This window comes from Ptychodera flava, chromosome 19, assembly GCF_041260155.1.
Source record: "Ptychodera flava strain L36383 chromosome 19, AS_Pfla_20210202, whole genome shotgun sequence".
Taxonomy (NCBI): domain Eukaryota; kingdom Metazoa; phylum Hemichordata; class Enteropneusta; family Ptychoderidae; genus Ptychodera; species Ptychodera flava.
This window is the reverse complement of record NC_091946.1, coordinates 17057481-17075118: the sequence shown is the minus strand read 5'-3', so window position 1 is coordinate 17075118 and position 17638 is coordinate 17057481. Positions and strand designations below refer to the sequence as shown.

The window sequence follows — 17638 nt, the reverse complement described above, 5'->3', positions numbered from 1 at the left end:
CGGTGCCAAAATATGGGCTATCGCGTGCATTTCTGAACTATCTCGATTCTGGTTACTACGCGCGTTGCTATCCGCAAACGTTCCATTCGTACACACAGCCAGCGCGAGATTTGGAAAACGTCTGCTCGCTCAGATTGTAGTTGCGCGTGGCGACAGTGGAGCCGCGCCGGTAACATCGGCTTTTATTTCTAAATTCTAGTGAAATCCTGGGTATACTAAGAGCGTGTCTGTTCAGGATAAATTACAAGAAACTGACATCACGCTTTTGTCCTTCTTACACCTCGATTTCAGCCTTGATCTCTGTTGGTCACGTAATAGTACGCATATTGCTTGCGCGTTCTAGAATTCTGCAGGTAAACAAATGACGTCATTATGTATGTCAATCCGCGACGGGAAGCGGCCATCGTATTTATGAAAACCTGACACAAACGGCGATGAATTTTTGATATCGCACGCAGCTTTAGCTCCTCAACAATCTTGAATATTATGTAAACTACATATTTATCATTCCATAAGGTATATGATAAAACCTTTACGGCCCTGATACGGCTTTTGCGGCCCTTGGTCGTACGGCGTACGGGCCCTCGCACGCTCGGGCCCTCCCGCCGTACGACCTCGGGCCGCAAAAGCCGTATCAGGGCCGTAAAGATTATGATTAAACCTATTGAAAAGTGAAAATCATCCCTATTACGATTTTCTTTTTGAAGATGCAAATTGGTTTATTGGTTCCCACGGTGACACAATTTGTGACAAAATAAACCTTTACTGATCAAACTTTTCATGACTGCGGACCAAATAAGCCCACCAAAAAACTAAATATGATGATTTTCGTGTGTAAAAACTAGAAGATCTCAATGACAGGAAGGTAGTGCTAACCAGGTGATATAAATGAATAACTAGACAAATAGATTGATAAATAAATAGATTAATGAATGCATAAATGAATTATAGATAAATGAATGAATGAAAAATAGCACTGCTATCTCAGTATAAAGTCGTCTCGCCATATCAAAGTGGGAAACATTCATCGACCATTCCCAATAATACGCGATCTGTTTTGATTAGGCGACAGTGTATATCGCGAAAAACCCATCGGCTTTATATTTCTGTGCTGCATTTACTCCTTTACAATTTGATCAAACAAGGACTATTAGATACTCTTTACAATAACAGCAATGCTAAGAAAGCATTTTTGTCTCACACACAAATTGTAAGCTATCGTAAACCATGTTACCCCATCAGATAGAACAGACAAAATTTTAGCTATGTAATAGTCCGTTTAGATCAGCTGGTCCATTGCTAGCCATAGGTTTAATATCTGCTAAATGACAATTTTGCAGAGCAAAACGCATTAGAATTCTATAAAGTTTCTTGCTATCTTTATCACTTCAAAAACAAACAGTACTCTAACCAAACGATCGACTTTTTGCTTACTGTGCATACTGGCAGCTCACACAAAAACATCAGATTCTTCGCAAAGAGGGGGGCTTCCCACAAGCATAGTGAGATCTATCAGTCGCCATTTTAGTTATAATACAAGCAGTTATTTACAGACATTACGATCAAGATGTATCTACCGGCGTTGCTGGAACGACCGAAAAATAATTGTTGAATCCCGCCAAACTTATATTGATACTAGATGAGCGCTAACCCAGATGTTTATGACCATTTAGAAAAGTGGTTTAGTTTTTTTGCAAAACAGAGAAATAATCTTCCATTTTCGAGCGAGCAACGTACAAGCCGTGTTTGTTGTTGGGGCGGTTTACGCAGACGAATTATCTTCAAGAACAAATTGAATCATTGATTCATCTATCCATAAGTGAAGTCTTTTATCTCTAGCTGAATCATATCCTGTGAAACATTTTAGACACTCTCTCTCTCTCTCTCTCTCTCTCTCTCTCTCTCTCTCTCTCTCTCTCTCTCTCTCTCTCTCTCTCTCTCTCTCTCTCTCTCTCAGTCGTTCGCTCGCTCGCTCTCTGAACCATGGCATAGACGCTAGATTACCATTGTTTGTTGTGATGATGCGAATGCCACTATCAAAACAGTGCAGGCTATGCTTATTTAGCCGTTTCGGGCTTTGTGAATGAAATATAAGCGTGTTTGTTAGTCAACCAAATGCTTTGTAGTCGTGAAATTCCAAAGCTCATATGCCGAATACTAAAAATGTACGCACAAGCATTTGGGCAAGCTTAAATCAAAAACAGAAACAGAGACAAATGTATCAAAACGTATATATACTACTCATTTAACCTTGCTGTGTAATTCTTTTAGGCGTGAAATGGAATTGTAGTTCTGTATTTGTAAAATTCAATTTTTGGGGGATACCAAAAGATTTTAGTTCAGAAGGTAGAGAACCACTTCATTTTCTCGATTGACGTAGGAGGATCAGGATAATCTCCAAGCTTTAAACGGCAAGTCATTTGCCCTAAGACAAAAATAACATGAACAGTTGAGTCTCAGAGGAGTGACTAGGGGCTCTCCTACCGTATACCGAGATAATAATTATGCAAAACCTAGATGTTATTATATCTTACTGACACCAAGTTAATTAAAGGCGATAATTATTCTTGTGATACATGACGACTCGATATGTGATTAACTTAACCCGTTACACTCCTTTTCTATTACTTGCTATCCCCCTTTAGCAAATACCAAACAATTTAAATTTGACGATTATTATATAATAAGCATTCCATCATCCAAAGTTAATTTGAAATTCAAAACAGTATGCAAATTGGCAGTGAGACATTACATCATTTAATCAAAGCACTGCGGGCTATTTATGGTACGCAGAACCAGCAAGAATCGCTTATAAATATTGGTCCACTCGTTAGGACCATCAATATGGACGGGGTTCGGAATAAAGTATCACCGATCGCATCTTCAGACTGCAGTCACGACAAAATTTTAAGCACGGAAAACAGGTGAGGTCTTAATAAAACTCTGCCTGTCTTTGAACATGAACTTCAATTGTTCTGGCACATGTTGAATTGAGTGCCTTGGTTGTTAATTGTCACTATTGCTGCGTGCATGATGGTGTACCAGATGATATATCTCTTGCGTACTTATTTCGAATACAACGTCACAGTTCAGGTAATGGAATATCGAAAACACTTTCCTTTGCACAAACATCTTTCAAAGCGGCAATCGGTCATGCATATATGGCATAAGCTTATATGTACAGTGGTTGGCGTTGAACCTGTGACAATACGGAAACTACACATATTGTCGAAATGGAGGAGTTGCCAACACAAAAAGGTATAGCTATCTTCTAGTGGTTATATCATTCCATCAAAGAAATCAACATTTGAAAAGTTGAAACATTGTTGTTTAGAACGAGATCAGACGTAGTCAAGACTTGCAAATGATGCTGTCTGGACACTTAGTGGGATGTGTATGGACATGCTGTGTTGTTTTGACAACTAGTGACCTCCTCCCCGACAATATTTCATTTTTGTACAGTTGATTTCGTTGTTACTGATATTACCACTTGGACGATAATTACGCCTGATAGTGTTGGCAACTCCTCAGTTTAGACAGTTCGGAATAAATTATCACCGATCGCATCTTCAGACTGCAGTCACGACAAAATTTTAAGCACGGAAAACAGGTGAGGTCTTAATAAAACTCTGCCTGTCGTTGAACATGAACTTCAATTGTTCTGGCACATGTTGAATTGAGTGCCTTGGTAAACTAACATTATGGATTGAGCATTTTGAACCTCTTTCTACAGGGATCTAGAATATGGTTATATTTCACGTGACGTTTGAAAAAAGTATTTGAAAATGGTATATTAACTGACAATTTGACGCAACAAGTGCTTCGGAACTAACAGTAATTGAACTCGACGTTTTAATTCTTACAACCGAATTGGCATAATCTCCAGCTAAATTTTTAACACTGCAAACAGCTATTTCTCTGATAACATTTCCGCGAGGACATTCATGTTTCGTTGCGTTAAAAAAGTCATACAATTCAGTGGAATTTGATAGTACGCAATATATTTGTACCTCATTACCTCATGCGGAGGCTTATAAATGGAAAATTACAATTATTATGATTCTTTCATCGTACTGTTTTCATTAATCAAAAGCCTTCATTAAGACAGAAAATAACCAATAACGAGAATAACATGCAAATTGTTTTCAAATTGTCTACAAAAATAAAATAAAGTATATCCGTCTTAAGGTAGTACGCTACCATTCTATATAGGAGAGCGCCCTCTTTTGTCCAGAAGATGTACATGTTCCTTTCAGACTACCTAACCTGGTGAGCGTGAATAACAGGACAAAATGGCAAAAAATCATGCTAGTGACCTTATAATATTTTTTTCAGAAGTTTTTATGAATCAAAAGAACCGAAATTATGTTTTTGCACTTAAAAATCGACAGTTATTTTTAATTTGAAAGATCAGTAGAGAATGATTAACAATTGTAGCTCTGACATAATATCAGTAAGCTAGAGGGTCAAATCTCAGGTTTAACAAAATTCTTCTTTTTTCGTCACTTTTTGCAGTTTAGTAAGAAAATTTGCGTGGCGACCCCAACTTTTTTTGCTTCTAAATCAAAGAACACTATCTGTTTGATAGATATTGCTGTACTTTTTAACATTTTGAATATTATTTTGTGCATTTATATGAAGTTTATATCTTTAAAAAAGACTAATTTTACAGTTAAATGATAAATTTAGGGTCTAATATTTAATTTTTAAGACAAGACATCACAAATTTTAGTGGATTGTCCTAATTCAGCTGTCCTGGCGATGCAAAAATGTGGTATGCACACTGGGATCTGTTAATCGTTTGCGATAAAATAAAGATTCTGCTGGTAAGTGCAAATTTCGCAAAATGGGAGATTCAGTGGTTTTCTGTCAATTTTGGCATGTGTTTTTTCAAAATTTTTGCATGGGTACCCCATATTTTTTCATATCTTTGCAATGTACACATAAAGATTATTTCAGAAAAGTCAACTTCAAGAATGTCCCAACATTTTTTGGAATGGTAGCGTACCTCCTTAAGGCATAAATCTTTTAATTGTTAGGGTGGCTCTTGTATTTCTACAAATAAAACAATCTCAATTGTTGTCTTTTTCGATGTAGCATGAAAAAGAGCAAGTCCTCTCGTCCTAGGAATTCAACGCAGCAAAGTTGTCTCGACACTGTCGAAGTATGCGAAAGGGAGAATGAGAGGTCCCCGACAGATGGACATATGGAAATAACAGAAAAAGACGTCTTCCGTGTTTCTGTCGAAGACAATAACCAGAAAGGGAGCAATGAAACGTCCGCAGAGAGGCAGGGCGGGCAAGATTTGTCATTCAGGCGTATGCTTTCTGACTTCGGGAAAGATACAACGGCTCATGGAATTGGACGCATCACGGAGGGCACGACAAGAGTATCTCGCACAGTATGGTTGTTAATTGTCACTATTGCTGCGTGCATGATGGTGTACCAGATGATATATCTCTTGCTTACTTATTTCGAATACAACGTCACAGTTCAGGTAATGGAATATCGAAAACACTTTCCTTTGCACAAACATCTTTCAAAGCGGCAATCGGTCATGCATATATGGCATAAGCTTATATGTACAGTGGTTGGCGTTGAACCTGTGACAATACGGAAACTACACATATTGTCGAAATGGAGGAGTTGCCAACACTATAAGGTATAGCTATCTTCTAGTGGTTATATCATTCCATCAAAGAAATCAACATTTGAAAAGTTGAAACATTGTTGTTTAGAACGAGATCAGACGTAGTCAAGACTTGCAAATGATGCTGTCTGGACACTTAGTGGGATGTGTATGGACATGCGGTGTTGTTTTGACAACTCGTGACCTCCTCCCCGACAATATTTCATTTTTGTACAGTTGATTTCGCTGTTACTGATATTACCACTTGGACGATAATTACGCCTGATAGTGTTGGCAACTCCTCAGTTTAGACAGTATGTCTAGTTCCCATATTTTCCGATGTTTCAAGGCGAACCACTGTAATTGAAAACAGGATGCCGTTATTATGAATGTGACTACTTGGCAAATGCAATTAAGGTTCGAGGTTGATACAATAAACTAAATGTGCTCACGTGTTTCACAATAGGTTCATTACAAAGTACGCTTCACAGAACAATCACATATCTGTTATGTCATTATATGTAGCAGGTTTCAACTGTCGGATCTAAATCACTAATTGCAAAACTTTATTTAATATGCAAATGAGCCGTTTAATAACTCTACATTGCTAAATGCTTCATGGGACAATTAGATATCTAGCACATCAACATTTGATCAAATCTAATGCTGTAATTTCTGAGTAACATCACTAATTACAAAGTTCATTAAATATGCACATGAACTCTTAATTAACTTGACACTTCTCAATGTTTCATGGGATAATTAGATATTTGTGAGATCAATATCTGTAGCAGGTTTCACAAAATTGGTGCAGTTATTCCAGAGTTATATTGACTAATTACAAATCTTCATAAAATATGCAAATGAGTTATTTATTAACTTGACTCTGCCAAATGCTTCTCGGTGCAATTAGATATTTATCAGATTAATATCTGTAGCAGGGATCATCAAATTTCGTGTATGAATTTAGGAGTCATATCACTAATTACTAAAATACATTAAATACGCAATTAGCAGGTAATTGACATGACACTCTCAGTATCATCATGTTCTGAAATTGTAATCTGTGAAAAGTTTCATGAAATTTAGTGCAGTATTTATTGATATATGTCGACACTGTCATTACTGTCGCGACGACATTAGCTCACCTGTGTGATCTCTTTTAGCTTAAATGTAAGCGTCAGTTTGTTTTTGTGAAATAGTGAAAAGTAAACTTCTAACCGTATATATTAACACAAGCAAAAAGAGCAAGCAAATGTTGGATTAAAGTCAACTTGATTTTAATGCAATTGCTCAGAAATATATTTTTATCGTTAGTTTGTTTCACATTCGCCTAACATAACATTCAAAATCACATGAGCTATAAACACGCAGCTTTATCAAGTTCCAGTTAACATGAGCAGTCACGTGATTTTTTTCTTTTGTCACTAATAAACTTTTAATGTAAACTTGAAGTCAATGATTAGCAAAGATTAAAGGTATTCTCATTTTCAAGGACTTCGAATGAAGAGCAGAATGAACAGACATTCAAATCAAAAGAGAAATGAAGAAAATGAATATTATGTAACAAAATTAAAAGGGACTTATTCTTTCCCTTATAAAAAAAACTGTTTATAATGCTTGACAACATGAAGCATACTGAAATACTGGTGTGAACCTTCATCCTGCTTGAAGCTAGGGTAGGTTAAAAATCGGTTGAAATAAGTTAGGATCTTCAACGTCAAACAAGTTCAGTGTACAATCTGTTGCTGAATATATACTCTATCAACACTGTGTAAGTTACATATAGGATTATATACCTAGGAGTGTCTGACATGGAATTTGTTAATGAATACTCTTTCTATGTAAAGGTTAATTATTAATTACTGATCGTATTCTACGAAGCTCATGGTCATCTGTTACATAATCGGATAAACTAGTTCCGTTATGAAACCACTCTCTGTCGATTGGTTTTGACTTTGATGTCTGCACCTGATGTCTGGTTAATTAAGTTACTACCCTCCCTCAAAGTTTCTGGTTTAGAATCGCCTCTGCCAAAGGCCTCGGCAGTTTTAAACAGGACACTCCTCGGCTTTGGTGTTTATCTATTACTTAACGTATTCGTATGAAAAGACAAGATTAACTTGCCCGTAATTTTCACAGGGTGTTTCCATATAAACATACTCACGGGGAGTGACGTCATGAATAATCTTGTCGTGTATTACGTGTTATATGAAGAGTCCTTTTACTTGACTAATTACCTGTGTCGGCCCTTTAAAATTTTCCCAGTTTCATAATATGGTTTTTCTTCAGTGTGTGAGTCCACTGATTGTTTGACGTCAATGTTAAATCTCTATGAATTGAGTGTTCACCGTAATCGTGACGATACACATTCAGACTAGGAGCTGAATTAAAATCATTGTTAGGAGAATCCATGATCTTGTCAGCTCTAATTCAATGAAATTGAACTTGTAATTTATGTTCAGACTCATCAGAAGTCGATGAATTAAGCTCAGGTAATTGCAAATAAGTTCTCTGAATCATCTTGACATGAATTATCTTGCAGTATTACACATTACTTTTATAAAACGAAATTTATAATTAACATGACCCCATGACCTCCTGTGTAGGATATTGCTTTTTGTCCCATCAAAAAGTGTTTAATTTACTCGAGAATTATGTAATTTGCGTACGTACAGTTTTGTCACATTAGCGAACTTGCTAAATGCATGGACGAAACGAAACGAAAGGAACGATACACGCCCTATGATAGGCTAGACGCTGCAACGTTCGTTCTTTTCGTATGCAATCCTTTGTTCTGATTGGTTGAACGAAAAGACGAAAGACTTTTCGTTCCTTTCGTTCACATTCTTTTTCTTGATTGGGTTAACGAAAGTGACGAAATATTTGCATAACCCATTTTACTGATTGTCTAGGAAGAACGAGCTATTGTCGTTCCTGAAAATGTTGGCGCCTCGCTATTATTATATATTCACCATGTAATAACTCCCGTCTTTAAAATACAAGGAATAACAGAAAACGCAGATTGAACAGGGTTCATTCACCGTGACCTCCATTCAACTCGTGTCATGAAAGTACAGTGGACCCTCGCTAAGTCGCGCCTCAATAAGTCGCGGTTTCGGCTAAGTCGCGGTTTACATTATGGCTCCATTGTTTTCTTTGCACGAACTTCAACGTGTTGCGGTGTGTAAAAGCATGAAAGTGGTCTCACAAATCCGCACGTCAATCATACAAATTGTCACTATCTACACCATAATATGGTGTCGCGGCCCCCTTTCAAGCATTGTGTAATTCGTTTAGCGCGTCAAACGAAGTGTCAACGTGTTTCGGTTAGTCTCAGTGGTCTCATGAACCCGTGGTCAGTTTTATTCCTTGTATTTCAAAGACGGCGGAATTACATCATGGTGAATATATAATGAGAGCGAGGCGCCAGCATTTTGATTAACAACAGCTCGCCCTTCCATGCAGACAAAATGAATATGCAAATCTTTCGTCACTTTCGTTCAGCCAATCAAGAAAAAGAATGTGAACGAAAGGAGCGAAAACTCTTTCGTCGTTTTCGTTCATCCAATAAGAACAAAGGATTGCGTACGAAAGAACGAACGTTGCAGCGTCTAGCCAATCATAGGGCGTGTATCGTTCCTTTCGTTTCGTTTCGTTTCGTCCATGCATTTAGCAAGTTCGCTACTAGCGAACTTGCTAAATGCATGGACGAAACGAAACGAAAGGAACGATACACGCCCTGTGATTGGCTAGACGCTGCAACGTTCGTTCTTTTCGTATGCAATCCTTTGTTCTGATTGGATGAACGAAAACGACGAAAGCGTTTTCGCTCCTTTCGTTCACATTCTTTTTCTTGATTGGCTGAACGAAAGTGACGAAAGATTTGCATATTCATTTTGTCTGCATGGAAGGGCGCTGACGCCTCGCTCTCATTATATATTCATTATATATTCACCATGATATAATTCCGCCGTCTTTGAAATACAATGAATAAAACTGACCACGGGTTCATGAGACCACTGAGACTAACCGAAACACGTTAACGTTGACACTTCGTTTGACGCGCTACACGAATTACACAATGCTTGAAAGGGGGGCCGCGACACCATATTATGGTGTAGATAGTGACAATTTGTATGATTGACGTGCGGATTTGTGAGACCACTTTCATGCTTTTACACACCGCAACACGTTGAAGTTCGTAAATTATGCAAAGAAAACAATGGGAGCCATAACGTAAACCGCGACTTAGCCGAAACCGCGACTTATTGAGGCGCGACTTAGCGAGGGTCCACTGTACTTTCATGACACGAGTTGAATGGAGGTCACGGTGAATAAAATCTGTTCAATCTGCGTTCACTGTTATTCCTTGTATTTCAAAGACGGGAGTTATTACATGGTGAATATATATAAGAGCGAGGCGCCAACTTTTTGAGGAACGACAATAGCTCGTTCTTTCCAGACAATCAGTAAAATGGTTATGCAAATATTTCGTCACTTTCGTTAACCCAATCAAGAAAAAGAATGTGAACGAAAGGAACGAAAATTCTTTCGTCGTTTTCGTTCAGCCAATCAGAACAAAGGATTGCATACGAAAAGAACGAACATTGCAGCGTCTGGCCAATCATAGGGCGTGTATCTTTCTTTTCGTTTCGTTTCGTCATGCATTTAGCAAGTTCGCTTTTAGAACTACTTTCATGTAATTAATATGTGTTTTTTTCGCATTAGAACTCACTTATAATAATAAACGGACGGTTTTGTTGCACCTCAAAGTGAGGGGTTTTAGTGCAGTGTTTCGGAATCGTCAATCAATCTATCAAACAATCAGCAAAGTCTATACAGAGCAAAGTCAAAAACAGTGTTTTGCTCTATGACGCTCAATGGTTAAACCATATTTATGCTCTGGAGAACATGTGGGTATCCAGTCGTATTCAAGTTTTGGGATTCTCTTATATCTAGTGATAGTGCGTTCCATAGTTTAGGTTCAGCGTATGGTTTTACTCGGCCAAAATAGGTGACAGATTTGTGGATGGTTTGCTGTAGACGTTAAAATTGTCTTGGTGGATGAACGGAGTGTATGAGTTGGAATACAGGGCTGGAGTAGATCACTGATGTACGCATGAGTCTGGCTGTCAATAGCCTTGAAAGTTGTTGTCAATCCTTAGACGAACTGGTAACCAATGAAGACGGGTTACTAGAATATTGTTGATCGGTGCAAATTTCCTAGTGCCTGTGATTATTCTATTTGCTGCATTTGAGCTCGCTGTAACAAGCCTATTGTGTTATCTGGGAGTCCATATAGAAGTGGATTACAATAGTCAAGTTTGGTTTTCAAAGTTTCAAGTATTAAGGTTTGGCATGCTTCACTAGTAAGGTGGCGTCAAACAGAACCAATCTAGCGGAGATTGCTGTAGATTGATTGGCAAGTATACTTAATGTGCTGACTGAACAGGTGATTATTGCCAAAGACCATGCCAATATTGCGACCAGATGAGACGGGCATGATCGGAGTAGAACCGATGTTGATAACAGTTGAACTAGGAGCATATTAGAAGGACTGCGTTTGTTTTATCGTCGTTCAGCAGGAGTTTATTTTGAGTCCTCCATACCTTGATATCGATGTCATTTAAACGTTTTTCGACTGAGGACAAGGCTGCAGGAGAGTCACGATGGGAAAATGAAAGATAAAACTGGTTGTCGCCTGCATACTGTTGGAAGTTGAGATCATGCTTGTGAATTAAATTTCCTAATGGAGCAAGGTATATAGATCTGAACAAAATAGGGTCTAGGATAGAGCCCTGTGGCACTCAAAAGTTCGGAGTTCTGATGGTTCACTGATGATACCGATGATTTTGACAGACTGCTCCCTTTGCACCAAGTATGAATAGAAAAAGTTGAGTACAACACCAGAGAATTCAAGATGAGAGAGTCTGTGAAGTAATATCTTGCGATCGATTGTATCGGAAGCAGCAGAGAGATCGAAGAGAATGAGTATCACATAATTGCCAGAGTCCAAGGATAAACAGATGTCATAGTGTACTTTCAGGAGGGCAGTTTCTGTACTGTGAAATTTCCTATATGCTCAATGAAATAATAGTTGTTGTGAGTTTTTTTAAGCTAGTCGGTGATTTGAACAGTGATTATCTTTTCAAGTACTTTGGAAAGAAATGGCAGATTGGAAACAGGTCTGTAATTCTCGAGAAGTCAAAGTGAAGGCCAGTGAAGGTTTCTTGAGGAGTGGAGTGCTGACTTGAACAGTTGTGGAACTGTGCCAGTGTGAATTCGAAGAGACAGGTTGACGGGAAGTAGAGAATCAAGGCATTTCTTGAGCAGTGAGTTGGAATCGGGTCGAGGCGGCCTGATTTTGTTGGCGAGTTGATTATGATTTTCTTGACATCCTCTATTTAGACAGACTTGAATTGTGATAAACAAAATGTTCTCAAGATTTCGAAGTTGCTGTGTGGATTGGTTGACGATCAAGAATAGAAGTATGGGTTGCTAGAGAAGTTGGCTTATGGAAGAGTGTTTAGATGGTTTTGAACAGTGTTCTTTGGTTGTCTGCATTGCAAACTCCAAGCCATAAGTGACTGTCATGATGATAACCTACCAGCAGAAATACCTGTCGAGCCGCTTTACATTGTCAGAGATTGAGCTTACCGAGTGTCCGTGGCTGCATGTGCATTGGTCATAAGCAGATAGATATTTCGCTTCTGCACGGGCTTATATTGTTCCAAGTTCCTAGATATTACGTATTCGCCGCTGTCGTTGTGGTGAAGTATCAGACTTTGATGCTTTATGATTGTTATCACTGCGACCTGTTTCACGAAGGTCAACTTGCATAGTGTTAGTAAACTTAACGCCGACTGATGTTGAGGCAATGAGTGAAAACAGGGATAGTTTACGCAAAAAATGTCGACTGCACTGGTAAAAGTTATGTGTTATGGACCGATGGTATTTCTTCGCATTGTTGTCGAAAAATCTTCATTTTCTAGCTTTGCATTTGCGATTTCACGGGGAATGTCGCCGAGGGGCAAGAAATGACTAGTTTATGTTACCAAATTTTATGCCGTGTGTTGTGAGCAACGACTTCAAACAGTGTGGTTTACTCTTCCGACTCTTCGCGAACTAAACATATAACACAAGCGTTAAACCAAGAATTGTATTTCCACTTAACGTGTCAAAGTAACTTAAGGTGATTTGATGTCCTTCTTGAGAGAGGTTATGGTGACTAGTACTCGTCGGAAAAAAGTGAAATGAAAGGCTATGCCAAGAGTTGAACCCGCGTCAAAAGCTTTTGCGCCTTTCGGAATAAAACATAGACAAGACTTGTAGGTCACCGTGTTATCCCTTAAAAGGATCGTTCGGAAACCCACGATGATTGTTGTACTGTGTCCATGCCATGCAAATTGCACAATTTCACAGGAATTTGATACGATGAATATTGCTTAAAGATCGATAGGTTTTCAAAGGGTAAGCCGGATTGCCCGTCGCATTTTGATTGGTCGAGCTGAACCACGTGACTGACCACAAATACACAATATATTACCATGACCTGCCCGTCGCATTTTGATTGGTCGAGCTGAACCACGTGACTGACCACAAACACACAGTAATGGTTCGTTTACATGCCCGTGAATATGAATAATAAGATTATTCAAAGTATCGTATCTTTACAGCTCAAACAAAATCATAATCAATCACAAAATAAAATGGAGCACTGTAGGTCAAGTTGAGGTACTTTTTTTCTGAAAACATTTTCGGATTTGCCAATTTTTTACAGCGCGTGACAGTTCGTCGCGTATTGCTCAGTTTCTTGGGCCCAGCTGTCGTTCCCTCCTGAAATTTTTCAAGAATTTTGACGGTTTTCTTGGGTTCGCTGATAATATAATTGAAATAACAGACTCTGCTCTGACAATTAACGTTTATTTGTGGTCGCGGGCTCGAGGAAAGCCAAATTAACGGGCTCTCGGCAAGCCTCGCCCGTTAATATTTTTTTTGCTTTCCTCTCGCCCTTGCCCACAAATAAACGTTAATGGTCAGCGCGTCGCCCGTTATTTCTATAATATCTTTTGGAAACGTATAGTACATTTCATATTTAATTCAACCAAGTTACATGATCATATCCGTTCTTTCGAATCGATTATTCTTATTAAAGGGACATAAGCTGTAACTTGTGGCAAGTTTTCTTTTTGACAACACAGTTTGTATATGTGTGGTGATCATTGTTTTTTATTTACAAATGAATACAATTTTGAACAATAACAATGTAGATTATACTCATATAGGTTGTGTTGTTGATATGCTAAATACTTGGCAATGAATTACAGATTGCGAATTCAATGCAGAAAGTGTAGGAAAATAACAAAACAAAAATTCTGAAAAAAAGAAAACAGATACAGCTTATGGAGCTTTAATATTTGTCTAAGTTATTTGCTTATTTTCCCCCAAAATATCCTCTCGTTGAGATACACTTCTATTATAATAATGCTGCAGTTTGAGCACACGTTTTAATCAAAGCATGACACTCTGTGTCACTTCAGATAGGCGACTATTCAGCTACGAAAACAAATTAACCGGTACCTATGTTTCTGTTGCCAAAAAATGCTGAAAGTGTGCTTTTTCCGTTTTTTTTCTGTCGTAAAAGTTTCCTCAGTGTATTTTCTTCCATGTGTCAGGTTTCTTTGATGTCTGAGAAGACGCTTGAGTTTCCAACTGTAACAGTGTGCAACACCAACAAACTACGCAAAAGTGCAGTCAGGAACTCGGTCTACAACCAAATGCTTATATTAGAAAACAACTTCGTTCCCGCATACTATGGTAAGAAGGAAACACATGTGTGATTTGTCACTTCATACTATATTTTCTCCTCATTTTCTGGGAGAAGAACACAGCCTATACAGTCGCGTTATGTTTTACATTTTACAAATCTCGCAAGAAGGAATTTATCAAATTTGTATATTTATGATCAAAATGAACATTTCAAAGTCCGTTAGACTTTGTTATTCAATAATCATAATTTACGCTCAATGTTCTTTATTACCATCTGATTGTTATTCCAGATTTCTATCTCATATGTTCACGAATTTCGCTAATTTCGCTTGTGCTTATACCACATAGTGACACGCCTAGCCACTCTCAACTCAATTCCCAACAAAGTGCTCTATGTCAGAGCAGATACATTTTTAAGATGGAATGCAACAAACAAATATTAGAATTTTCGAATTTTTACATCGCTTAGCTCGTATACTGCTTGTTCAGGTTCGTTTTGAAGCCTTTAGCGTTGATCAACTTTTTGCACAGTCATGATTTTGCGAACATTTAGAAAAATCTATTTTCCATTGAGAAGGCTACTTGAAATAAGCAACACAGTTATCCAAATTTTAGGGAGTAGGAATGGCACCCTTCTTTTTAAAGCATAATGTGATAGTAATTGTCTCAGCTACAGGTGGCTTGATATATATAAGATAGAGATTACGACATTACCATTTTCAAATTTATTCATAGCGTCTTTGGTCTGATAATTTGCATGCTGTCCTCAATCTGAGGCATTGTTGATACAGATTATCTAATATTTGCCACTATTTACCTACCTTTTGCTTTACCATATTTAATCTAACTACATTTTTCGTAAGCTAGGATACTATCGATTCCAGTTTGTGCTAATTGAAAAACCCTGAGTATTATTAGGTATTACGTTTTAATCTTATTGCTGTCCTTCTATCGCTAAACATCGTACAGATTTTACCACACTATGTTTCATTTCACATTTTGTATTATATAAGATCAACACTTTCAAACTCTAACATGCAGGAACCGCACCCCAAATTGACTTTTTCATTTTGTTTTTATTCAGTTCCATGTCTTGAGGGCGATTTTCTTTGCAACAATGGCATACACTGTATCAAACTCTACTTGGTCTGTGACGGTATCAACCACTGTGGTGATATGAGTGACGAACATCACTGCAGCTACCGTAAGTTATGTGTCTCATGCGATGGTGTTTCCCATATTTCCCATGCTTGCTCTTTTTCGTCTCCCTGCAAAATTCTTTGTGTCTCTAAATCGCTCTTCCGATTTCTCTGACTCTGTCTGTCTGTCTGTCTGTCTGTCTGTCTGTCTTTTCTTTCCTCTCTCTCTCTCTCTCTCTCTCTCTCTCTCTCTCTCTCTCTCTCTCTCTCTCTCTCTCTCTCTCTCTCTTAAATATACTCGACTGCATATTGTTGAGAGTGTTGATCAAACCTCTCAGAATGACCGACGTGACACTTTACAGCTTTTAGAGTTAATATTGATTTTGTTATTCACCACCCCACTCGTTTACAAGCGGGTCAAATAGTAGTGCAGTTTTTACGCGATTTAAAAAAAATTACAACAAAAGAAAGTACTTTAAAATAACATTTTGCTATTTTGTACATTAGCCGAATGTGGAGACGACCAGTTTAGATGTGACTCGGGAAGCGAACTTGGTATGTGTATTTCAAATGATCTTCTGTGTGATAAAACCACTCACTGTTATGGCGGAGAAGATGAGGACAATTGTGATGGTGAGTTTCCACGTTTCCAATCGAGACAAAAATGATGATTTTATTATTTTATTTAGTTTAATACTCATCTAAGCAGGTGAACCCAACTACCCGATGCAGCAATGACGAGTAACGTGCCTTTCTCTGGGGCACAGCACTGGGCTAGAGTCTAGAACTCACCATCCTCTGACAGTAAGTCCGTTACTCTGGACATACTGGGTCTCGATCAAAGTCTCGAACTCACAGTCCTCCGACAGTGAGTCCGGTACCCTAACCACTGCCCCCAATGGTGCCTCCAAATGAAATAAAATACCGCAAGAACAGTATGTTGAGGAACAAAGTTTATCTTCAATATTTCCTTACAGGTCTTCGCTCGGTGCATTTGTGTACTTATTCTTTGCTCGTTCAGGATAAAAGTATTGTTGAAACATGATTTATTAAGATATCATCGTAAAACTTTAAAAGGCCATGAACTAGATCACTTTGTAATTTGTTGACAACAAAACATTCTGTAATATTGTTTTATTTCTATCCCTGCAATAGTAATTTTAAAATTATCATATTTGGATAGTACCAAACCAGCATTGTTAGGAATAAAAAAGGAAAGAATAAAAGGGGGTGAAGAAAACCGCGTCGCCGCATCACTTTTGCTGAATGTCAAGGACCAGAAGTTGTGTTTTGCCTGACAAAAAGTTTAACTCTGCGAAAGTGGAAATATTGTTCAGGAGGGAGTTACGTGTAGTCAGAACAACACCACGCATCTACACACATCAAGCTAATTCTTCAATATTTATCATTTTAACCCTCGCTTACTATGCTGATGTGGTGATGCTGTTTTGACTACTTCCAACCTCATTCTGAACAACAACCCTAAAGTTTAGTTCTTTCTGATCGACTAATATTACTGCCCGACCGAAAGCCACACCTGACAGAGTTGGCAAACTCCTCAATGTACAGGTGCAGCCAGTGAACAATTCACTTTTAAAGGGTCCTTATTATGATAAGATATATTGTGTGGGACATACAGGTCGTGTTGACTGACTAGACATGTTAACTGTCCAGAGGATAATTAATAAGCTGTTCATAATTCGCCTTCAAACTGAAAATTTTTTGACTTACCCTCCCGCACTTAAACTTTATTTCTACCAATTGCTCAAATATTTTTGCTTGTTTCCCCTTCCCATTGTGAATTTTTAAATCCCCCTTGGGGAAAAACTTGTCGATTTCCAATACCCTGGAAAAATTTCCCCTTAAAATTGTATCATTCTTTTGCAGAAATGAAGCTCCCCTGCCTAGTGACGAAAACAACCTGTCGATTTTCCCAATATTTTTATCTTATAAATAGGCTCAACTTCCCCGTTCCCGTTTTACAAGTAACTTCCTCTCTCCTCGTTTTGCCCAATCCCTGTCCCAAGGCCAATCTAGCAATATCTGCCTTCCAGACAAAAAACTAAAATCTGCTTCCTGCCAGCTAAAATATGTCCCG

General features: G+C 38.2%; 1 protein-coding gene across 2 annotated transcripts in view; it reads left to right on the top strand.

Moving 5' to 3' along the window:
- Nucleotides 1–2832: 2832 nt before the first annotated feature.
- The window catches only part of LOC139118749 (uncharacterized), a 41434-nt gene continuing 26628 nt past the window's right edge, over nucleotides 2833–17638 (top strand). For both annotated transcript variants that reach the window (XM_070682174.1, XM_070682173.1), the window contains exons 1-5: nucleotides 2833–2924; nucleotides 5098–5497; nucleotides 14308–14449; nucleotides 15486–15605; nucleotides 16048–16173. In XM_070682174.1, the coding sequence (XP_070538275.1) occupies nucleotides 2845–2924; nucleotides 5098–5497; nucleotides 14308–14449; nucleotides 15486–15605; nucleotides 16048–16173 (868 nt within the window). In that variant the 5' untranslated portion in view covers nucleotides 2833–2844. The remainder of the gene's footprint in view (nucleotides 2925–5097; nucleotides 5498–14307; nucleotides 14450–15485; nucleotides 15606–16047; nucleotides 16174–17638) is intronic.